Source organism: Medicago truncatula, chromosome 5 (genome assembly GCF_003473485.1).
Source record: "Medicago truncatula cultivar Jemalong A17 chromosome 5, MtrunA17r5.0-ANR, whole genome shotgun sequence".
In the NCBI taxonomy this organism is placed as follows: Eukaryota; Viridiplantae; Streptophyta; class Magnoliopsida; order Fabales; family Fabaceae; genus Medicago; species Medicago truncatula.
In genome coordinates, this window is record NC_053046.1 from 30,395,700 (window position 1) to 30,406,972 (window position 11,273).

Sequence of the window (11,273 nt, forward strand, 5' to 3'; positions counted from 1 at the left end):
GAAAAAAAAAATAAATCAAAGATTAGATATCCTAACAAACACATTAGATGCACCTACTATATATATAGCATACTTTGATTTGTTGATTAATTATTATTGATTAATGATAATTGATTTTCATTAACAAGATTGTTGATATTATTTTTTTGGTTACACAAGATTATTGATATTGATAGTTGATACGGTCAACTATTTTGGTATTAAATTGTAAAAAAAAAAAAAAACTATATTTTGGTCTCAAAGTATGGTACGACTAAAATATTTTACTCAAAGAAATTAATGCAATTAATTATTTTCTTGTTTTCCTTAAAAAAAAAAATTATTAATTTCTTGTTTAACGGCGGTTGCACTCAATTTTTTTCATTGATAGAGTAAATTTTTATACACTTTTTTTTGGGTAGGTTACTCATAAAAAATTAATCTCTTTTTTTTTTTAGGGAACAAAATTAATCTCTTATAAGTGACATTTATTTCGAGATTATGAATCATTAATTAAAATTAATTAATAAAATAATTAAGTGATAAGAAAGTGACGGGTTGAGAAAGAACGTTGTGTCTTTAGATCCGAAAGTTAATCCAAAAAAGAAGGAAACAATGACACCTAACACAACCCGACCCAAAATATCACATTTGGATCAGAATTTACCCGAAATTTAACACACATTTGGTTTTGTCCTACGTTGGTGTGTGTCCCACCTCACAAGTCCACAGTGTCCGTAAGTGGATCAGTTTCTATAAATACACGGTCCCATTCTTCCTCATTCCTTGCTCATTTCAGTTTTTTTGTTAGTTTGATTTTAGGTGCAGAGAGAGAGAGAGAGAGAGAGATATTTAGAGAGAGAGAGAGTGTGTTTGTTTTAATAATATCTGTTTTTGTTTTTCTCTTTCATCATTTTTGTAGGTATATTTTGTGGAAGAAGACTTTGTAGCTTGACTTTGTGAAAGAACATGTGAGTTTATTATATTTTCTCTTTTTGATTAATTTGTTACAATAATTGTTAATATATTTTCATATTTATTCTAGTTTTTTTATGTATATATTTTTTTATAATTTTTGTATAATTATTAATTATTTTTATTATTAAAATCATTTAGATTTTTTTCATAATTTGATCATGTATGATGAGTGTGATAGAGATGAGTTTGATAGGATGAATTTTATGCATGAAAATGTTGTATGTTCCAAGAATTTTTTCTATAGTTTGTTAATTATTATGTTGTTTGTACATCGTAATTTGAATTTTGGTTAGATCTACAGCATGTGGATAATTATTTGGTCCTAGATTGAGTGCGGTTTGTCTTATTAGCATGAGAGAGACACAATGATAACAAACATATATACCCTTTTTCAATTATAATTTTTTTCTTCTGATAATTCATTTGGATATCTCTCATATCTGCAAATTTCAATATTAGGTTATGGTTGATAAAAGTTTTTTTTTTTTTTTTTTGAGAGATGGTTGGTAAAAGATTTTAAATATGTGTTAGGTTTTCCCTTTTCATATGTTGTTGCATCAACAAAACAAGATCCAATTTATGGAAGATATTTTTTTCACATTTAACACATCCTTCTGTTGTTAGTACCTTTTTTGGAAGGGATTGATTAGTTGTGGATTAGTATGAAATTAGTTTATTGTTAGAAGGATGTTAAAGTAAAATTAGTTTAAGATTAAGATTGGTTAGTTATAGGAAAGTTTCTGTTGAGTTTGACTTAATTCTGTGTTGTTGTCGTGGGCCCTGCAGAAAATTCAGGGACGGCCTTAAAGTTTAGAGGGAGTTAGATTGAAATCATACAAGAAGTTTCAATGGAGGTATATGGAAAATCTATGGTTGCAGCTCCTTCAAATGTTATTTATCTGTCAAGTATTTTGGGCCATGATGGTCCAAGCCCTGTTCACAAATGCGACTGGAAATGCCAAAACGAAAGTGTTTGGGGAAACATGTTTCGCTGCAAGCTGACAGGGCTGACTCACATCTGTGATAAAAACTGTAACCAGAGAATTCTCTATGATAACCATAGCTCCCTTTGCCTAGCAAGTCGTCAAATTTTCCCCCTTACTCCAACTGAAGAACAGGCAGTGAGAGGCGTTCGAAGGAAGCTCGATGCAGCAGAGAGTTCACACGTTGATAATAACGGTGGCTGTAAGCGTAGGCGGGATGCACAGTTTCATCCTTCTCCTTTCGAGAGATCTTTCACTGCAGTCAGTCCTATCTGCAGCCAAGTTGGAGATGGCATGGATACAAACTAGATATCGAGATTCATATAACTGAAGGAGACCTTTTATCATTTCCCTAGTTTTTATTTTATTTTGCTTTTTCCATCTAATGAGTATCCATGACAGAACTTGAACAATTATGAATCGCCGATTGGTGGACAATGATGTGTCCCCATTCGCCATAGGACGTCTTTATGTTTCTAGTAATAATGTAATGCGGTATTTAAAGTAGCTTGACTGTTGAATGGAGACTTTGAGCTGGCTGTGTGTACACACAGTTATGAGACTTGAATTGAATTCAGTTTCTTTATAACTTACTGAGAATCTGACTGGTATATTTAGCTTACCACAGGATATATTTAGGCCTTCTTCTATCATGCTTTAATTTAATTCGGATCTCGTTGATGTAAATATTAGCAATGTTTATCATGTATCTGTAATCACAGAGTGACCATATTCTAGTATTAGTCTGGTGTACTCTTGTATTCTTCCAATTTTGTTTTCTATGGTGCTGTTCGAACACAAAACAAGTATTATTCCTGTGCTGATAACTCAGGTTCTATCCAGTTCTTCGTTTGCAAGTTTTTGGAATCTTAGGAAGACTGGTTTACTAACTCTTCCTCTGTTACAGGCTCATGGGAGATGATACTAATTCTAGTTCGAACTTGTCTTCATCGAATTTCTGTTATTTTTTGTGGTTTGAATTTGATTGACTGTTGTCTGTGTGAGTTGAATGTAAATTGTGCAGGTTTTGAAGCATATGTGCTAGGAAGGAGCCTTCTAAACATTTGTGTTTCAATACTGAATGATTTCTTATGATATATATTTTTCCTATATTTTATGACATGTAATATTGATAAATGTTTCATTTTATTGATGTAGGTACATGCCAATGGAAAGAATTACAAGGCTACTTGACGCTACAATATATCAAAAGAATTGAGGCAAGAGCATTTAAGACAGCCAATGGAAAGTTGATAAAGTAGGTATCCCTAAACTTAAATATGAATTCTCATTGAAATTTCAGACCTCATTGTGTTTGACTTGTCCATTTCATGAATTATTTCTTGTAGAATTTGAGGTGTAATGAGCAAATAAAGGGTTTCCCTCACCAAGAATCTCTATCATCATCGCAATAATCTCTGTAATCGCAGTCACTTAAAATATCTGCATAATGTGTTGAAGGATTGAAAGTAATAGCCTGTTTGGAAGGGTTGAATTTAATCATCTGTTTTAGAAAGTAAACCCATCTATGGATTGCCTTGTTCATAGCATGTGCTAAATTTCATACTTTTGTTACATTCTCAGCATATTTGTGTAAATAGAGGATAGTGATATCATTTTTTTATTTTCATCTTTGATGTCTGTATTTCATTCCTTGTAGCCTATAAGTATCCCAATCAATCAATCAATGAAATTTGCAACTGTTGATGTTCATGTAATATATAGCTATCCTAATGGTGGATGTTCTGTATATGTTTTTTCTTTTAATGCCAATCACTTTTGTCAATCAATAAAAAAAAAGTGGTACTATGAAATTGGAGAAGTGTACTTTAAGATCTGTAAGTTTTCAAAATGATCTACAATCAATAAAAAAAACAGATCTTTTCAATAACAAACAAAAAAACTAGAAAAGGACAGCTTGTGAAGATGTGACCCGTGAGCACAACTCACAAAGCAACAATTTTGACATTGTGCCAATGAAAAAAATGTGCTACAATTACTGCAGTATGGAATTTAAAAAGGAAAATGTGTCAAGAAGTTTTTATTAGTATTACATGTCGGTGTTAGCTGAAAAAACTAATACCAACCAAATTATACCAGCTTTACTCCAGAAGTTTTGTGAAGTGGGGATAATCTCCCAACGGGAAGAATTGATAATAATGAAAGAAAGTCATGGTCAAATGTACGGTTGAAAAGTTATTCTTTACCTCACATAGTTAAAGTTCAATAATGTTCTAAAGTCACTGATCATAAGTCAAAGGGAGTGGTTTGAAGTACTACTGCCGAAGGAAATGTTTTGCATAAACAAGTTTAACCTATTACCTAGTCAATATTTTTCTATCTGTAAGGAAATCATATAGGTAACTTCTTTATAGGATTATCCTATGTAACCTGCCACCTTTTTGCAATCTCGAATCCCCATTTCCTGACATGATTTTCTTGTCATAGGTTTCCATATAGATTTCTTTGATAAAGATTTTCATATAGATTTCCTTATTTGTACATTTTCATTTTTCTCATGAAATAGCAAAGGCAAAGAATTGCTTCTAAGTTAGGCTATCCACAATATAAGAAATACTTAACCCATAAAGTTTAATCTTGCGGCTAAGAATTTCATCAAAGTAAAGTAACGTTTTGGTTTTTTAATACCAAAGAAACTCATAATTCATCATTGCTCACAAATAGTTTATATTACAAATATGAGAAGCATTATATATCCATTATTTCTACATCACCATTTATCAATATTTTCTATTTCTTCCCCAAAGGACACAACCATAAAATAACAAACAACTATAATCATTCATAATGCCAAGAGTTGTACCTTGGAAACTCCTAAGTTTCATTTATTTTGTTTTTACTTTATTATCTTTTTTCTATCTCTAGCATATTCACCGTAACAAACAATTTCCCTTATACTATATTGACCGGCACACTCGCCGGTGCAGGCATGCACGCCGCCACTTCCGACCACCAGATTCCAGCTGTTAAACTAACGAGTGTTCCGGGGTGGTCGGTCGAATATGGTCGCCGGTGCACATTTGATGCATTAGGAATTGACAAGTGCCAAACAGGTGATTGTGGTGGAAGACTTGAATGTGATGGGAATGGTGCAGCTCCACGTGATGGACTTTTCGAGATTACAATTGGTCAAGGTGATCAACAAGATTGCTATGATGTTAGCATGGTTGATGGATGCAATCTTCCAATGCTTGTTATGTTCGACATCCCACTTGTAGCAACAATTCTAAGATCATCTGCTAAAATCATTTTTTCATTGAATTTTTCAATTTCATATTTACCTACCTTGACTGATCCACCACTAGAAGCCATTATATCCAATAACTAAAAAAATATTAAAGTTTTACAACTCTAAAATTTTACAATTGGATCTGATAGCAATTGTGAGAGCTGCAGCGGAAATTTGACTTCTAATATATGAAACACAACTCTCACTAAAGTTGAACAATAATTGTATGAAGAAATATAAATTTCTAAAGAAGAAAGATTAATATATTATAAGAAAAAAATTACTATGTTACTCTTTGTTACTTGTATTGTTGTTGTTATAAACAAAGACATATGCTTACTTTATATAGTGTTCTATATGCCATTAAATCAGAAAACAAACTTGCACACATAAATGTAAGCCTCCAACTTTGTTTCTTTCCTATTATTACTCCTTGGAGTAATTTGCATTTTTATTTTACTTATTTCTATTTTTAGCTTTTGGACAGTATTCCTACAATTTCTTATGATATATTGATATATTAATGATTTCTTATGATTTCCTATACTTTTATAACATGAAATGTTGATAAAGAGTCTTCATCCTTGTTGAAGTTTGGAGAATGCAGCTGTAAAGAGTTAAAAAGCTTTCTTGACACTACAAAATATGTTAGATGAATTGAGAGAAGACACAAGAGCAGTTATGACACTATATGGAAGTTGATAAGTAGGTAACCGTAATCTTAAATATTAGTAATTCTCATTGAAATTTCAGACCTCATTGTGTTTGACTTTTCCATTATATGATCTATAGTATTTTGTAGACTTTGAAGTGTCATTGGACAAATAAAGGGTTGCTTTCACCAAGAATCTATCATCATTGAAAGTAATAGCCTGTTTATGGCAATAGCTAAATTTCACACTTTTGTTACATTCTTAGCATATTTGTGAAGCTAAAGGATTGTGATATCATTTTTCACCCAACTCTGATGTATTTATCTCATACTTTTAGGCTTGTAAGTTGTAAATATCCAATCAATGCAATTTGGAAATTGGAACTATTATTTTTCATGTAATTCAGCTATCCTAAATTCCTAATGGTGGATGTTCTGTTTTTGTTTTTTGCTTTTTGTTTTAATGTCAATCACCTTTGCCAAAAAAATAATGATGCTATCTATGAAAATAGATGAGTTTATTTTAGATTTGGAAGTTTTCTAAAAAAGGCTCTTTTCAAAAGTGTCATTGTGCCCATAACTAAAATGTGCTAGCTACAATAAATAACTGCTGATAGACATTTCTATTTTCTAAAAAATACGAAACAAAAAAAAAATTGTGCCAAGAAGTTTCATTTTTTAATAATCAATATTATATGTTGTTGGTGTATAAGCTGAAAAAATATGGACCATGATATTTGAAAACTCTTTTTTACACGCACATTTAACATATTCATTTCAAGATGTATACACTCGTTGGAGTGTACACAATATTTTCCAAGAATTAAGATCAAATCCTATCCTTTTTTACGACAAAAAAAAAAAAAAAAGTTTTTATAATGTTTTTTGCTTAGAAGAAAATACTTGAGGTTCTTTAAAAATAAACTTTAGCTGTTATGACATTATAATAAAAAATACATTTTTTATTAGGAAATTATACTAAAATAATAAAAAAAAAAATGCTTTTTAATTAAATCTGGTTGAACCCTAGTCCAACCCTCGTTAAACTTCAAAACCTTGAATCCATATCGAGACCGGTTTAATGTCCGGTTCGGTTTTGATAACCTTGGTAAGGATCGACTTTATATATTATGTGTAGTATAAATTTTGAATGATCAGTTTTTGGTTTATTACGACTTAAATATGTTGTATGCAATATGTTTTATATATTACATTATAGTTTATTTTGATGGCGGGATGACGGCCACCCCAAACTTTTTTGTCCGACTCTGCCATTATGTTAGTGCATAAGCTGAAAAAATATAGACCATAATATTTGAAAACTCTTTTTTACAGACATTTAACATATTCATTTCAAGATGTATACACTCGTTGGAGTGTACACGAACATTTTCCAAGAATTAAGATCAAATCCTATCTTTTTTTTGCAACAAAAAGAAAAAAAGTCCTGCCAACTCCAAAAAGTTGTTGTGAGGTGGGGCTAGTTGCCAACGGGAAGAATTGATAATATTTAAAAGAGGTGATGGTTAATTTTCCGGTTGAAAAGTTATTCTTTACCTGATATAATAAAAGTTCAATAGTTTGTATACGTCAATGTTCTAATGTCCACTACTTAGAAGTCAAAGGGAGTGGCTTGAAGTATAATCCAAGAAAAACCATTGCATATACATAAACATATCTTTTATATAAACATGTCTTTCATATATATATATATATATATATATATATATATATATATATATATATACTCACCCAAAAAAAAACATATCTTTTATGTCGCAAGGATCGTGGTGGTTATGGTTGTTCGCATCGGTGGCCGTGTAGCTTCAGATTTTGCTTGATTTGGTGGCATACCCCGTCCAGGATCACTGGGTGTCCGTTATTTTTCCGATTGTTTTGTTGATGTATTCCGTTGTGTGGTGGCGTTTCAGTTGAGATGATGGTGGTGGCTTTGCTTGGGAGCTCGTGGGACTGCCTTGGTGAGGTTTGGATAAGTGGGGTCGGAACAGATTGTGTACGGGAGTTATATAAAGGGGTGACTGGTGTTGTTTTAGGCGAGGAGGCAGGTGTTGGTTGGGGTGATTTTCTATGGAAGCAACCTCTGTTACATGGGTCCATGTTCGTCGTCACTAGCTCTTGTTTGTGTTTTTTGGGTGGTTTAGGTGTTTACGGAGTTTGGAGGATGCGTGTCCCGTTTTTGTTTGCTGGTTTTTCGGTGGGCCGGTTCATTTGGCTTCGAGATCGGGAGTCGGAGTCTAGCTGCAATCTTTGTTTGACTTGTTTTGGTAATTCTCTGTTGTACCGGGGGCGAGGGGTGCTCTGCTATTTTGGTTCTAAAGTCTGGTGGACTGATCCCTTTTGATTCGAGATCAGGAGTCAGTTCTTTGAATCAAATTGGTTTCTGGGCTTTTGTTTTGTGCTCTTTCGGTGGATCGGAGGTCGCGAGGTTATGGTAGCTCCATGATCCTTTGGTCAGGTGCTCTTCGTATGTGGCTCAACTTAGATGTTGGGGTCTGGGAGCTTTATTTTGAGGGTTTCTTTAGGGGTGAGTAGTGACGATGGGCGGTGGTGAATACCGTGTTTACAGTGCTTGTTTTTTTGGAGTCTGTTTTAGGTGCTGATGTGTTTTGGTGGGTTTATCTTCAGGGTTGTTTTTAGGTGGTTATGATGTACCGTCTATATGCGGCACCATTTGTATCTTGTTTCGTCCATACCTTGCAGGGATGACGTTTAATAATATTTTCCGATTCAAAAAAATATATATATAGAGTCAGGATCCGTTGACACCAGGTGTCAACGGATTCATTGACACCAAATCTCATCCATTAATTTGGTTTAATCTAAAGGCTAATAATTATTTACTTAAAAATGCACCGTGAGTCAAATGTATTTTTAGCACCTAGTATTTCTTTCTTTTCAAACCCTCAATTGGTTGTGTTCATCGCTCAACTGAATCTCTTTATTTCAGTCTCTCAAATCTCATGAATCTTTTATTCTTTATCCAGTAGATCCTAACAACCACAAGTTTTGTTTTGGTTAATGACATTGAAGATGCAATTGTAGATATTCATGGCATATATATGATTTTATAAATTCCAACATTTAAGTTCCGAAAGATCCAATCCAAAATCCTCCTTGACTCACTGCCTTCTTCTAATGAAAATAATTAAGAGATACTAGGAACCAGACATCACAGTTTCATGGATTGAGAACAAAGGCAAGATGGTTCATTTTGACCTAATTTAAAGCCAAATTCCTGAACCTAATCGACTGCCAATTCCTAATTCGTATGAATTTAAATTACATTAATCTGAATCGTGAACTTCTGGTGGGATGATATTGTTCCTGATTATTAGAGAAAGAATGGGTAGAATGGAAATACGGAAGGATAATCATGTGAGAGCAGTTCACTTGGTATTTTAAATGAACAAACATAAGCTCTTAGATCAAAAGAGATCAACGGTTAACATTAAGTGTCAACGAATTCGCTGACATCAGGTGTCAACGGATCCTATCTTTTAGTTTCGAAAAAAATATTCTTATACACCCTTTATCCATTCTATACCAAAAGAAAGATAGACATAAAGATGGTGATGTGATAGAATAAAAGAGAGATGGAGCAAAAATATGAAGTGTTGAATATGTGTAGAAAAAGAAAGGGTACAAATATAATAGTTGTTCAAGTTCTGCCACATCCCAAAAAACACTCGTATTATTCTCCATATTCCACACTCATCTACTCTTATATTCCACTAACTCCTTACTTATCTTAACTTTGAATCCTAACTTATCAAACATTTCGATGCATGTTATTATTCTTAGCTTCCAAAAATAAAATGTCACTAAAACATGTATAGTATAGTATAGCCCACGTAAAATTAGTAGAACCAATATAAATTTAATCATAAAAAATAATCAATTGTTTGTAAATCAATTTTATTTGTGTACATTAGACAAAATGTATGCTATAAAATGCGTGTTAGATATTTTGTTGCAAACAAAATTTTAGTAATAATGAGATATAAGAAAATACTTATGGCTAGGGGAAAGCTACGAGCAAATATGGGGTAGCTTTGGCTATCCCAAATTTTTTATTTTATTTAAATAGACAACCATAATTTATATTAGCAACCCCAATAATATATATTTAGATACCTCAAATAAGTTGAATCCCACTCAATTACACTATTATATCTTATCTTAAAGGATGTAGTTTGTGATACAATTGCTATAATTTGGATAGACAAATAAAAAAATTACTCGGGTCTTTCTCATCTTACTCTTTGGCCTTAGTTTGCCTCATAACATTAAGATTTTTGATGTAGCCTAGCTCCTATTCTCTTGTTTTATCTGCTAATCGTAAAGTTGCAGCTTTTTGAGAGGCTTTTAGTTTTTTTTTTGTTGGGGCCGACCCCTTATTTCCTAAATAAACTACCTCAAATAACTTTATTTGTCATAAGTTAATTAAAATAAAAAAGTAAAAAAAAATATATCACTTGTTTGATAGATTTATTTGACTTTATTTTTTTTTATAATTTAGGTCTTTTTAGAAGAGATTTTTGTTAGCAATGAAAGTCTTCAATACAAGATAGAAACATAAAATAGAGAATGAGTTTCTTGCAAATTACACACTTGTTTATATTTAAAAGTATATTGTTAGTTACGTTAGGTCAGATCATACTGTTTTCTTAAATAAAGAAGACTTAGACTTTCTTAGAAGTCTATTTAACTAAAAAAGTCAGGTGATAAAAAAATCTCTTAATCTTATTAGACCGGCCTACTTAAGTAAATATGAATAATATTATTTATGACTAATATTATTATGTCATGTTTTGTCCTTTGAATTAAATTATTAATTTGTTAATATTTTTAGTAATTTAAGTTTATTAATATACATTAATTTTTCACGTATTTAAATGTATTATTATAAACTAGAAGATATAATTTATATTTAAATTTTCTAAAAATTCATGTTAAATATCAAAAGAGTTTCATCTCATTAGTATATTAATTTGCGAGTCTATTTAAACAGAAACCACATTATTTATTTAAATATGTTCATAAGAAATTACTAACTTTTAAGCAAACTATCAGATCATATAAGACTTTTTTTTTTAAAGATAAGCTTATAAGAAATTAACTTTTGAAAGATCATATAAGACTTTTAAAAAGTCAAATTCAAGCATAAAAAATAAGTTTATGAAAGGTCATAGATCAAACTTAGACTTAAATTTTTGACAAATCAGATTTAGGCTTTACAAAACCTAACTCGACTTAACTTATATCCACCGGAGCCAAGACTTGTAGAAGCCTAAGAGGAATTCTTGGGATTAAAAGGGAAAATATGTCAACTAAAAAATCACTACACCTCCCTCTCTATTACTATCTCACTCCCACTCACAAGACACACACCTACAAGGCTATAACACGC

The 11,273-nt window shown here is 31.7% G+C and overlaps 1 protein-coding gene across 1 annotated transcript; it reads left to right on the forward strand.

Annotated features, from left to right (window-relative positions):
- Nucleotides 1-772: 772 nt before the first annotated feature.
- Nucleotides 773-3,658, forward strand: LOC11409853 (uncharacterized). The gene is made up of 3 exons (XM_003615436.4): nucleotides 773-950; nucleotides 1,744-3,198; nucleotides 3,290-3,658. The coding sequence occupies exon 2, from the start codon at nucleotides 1,806-1,808 to the stop codon at nucleotides 2,247-2,249; it is 444 nt and encodes a 147-aa protein (XP_003615484.1). The 5' UTR covers nucleotides 773-950; nucleotides 1,744-1,805; the 3' UTR covers nucleotides 2,250-3,198; nucleotides 3,290-3,658.
- Nucleotides 3,659-11,273: the final 7,615 nt, after the last annotated feature.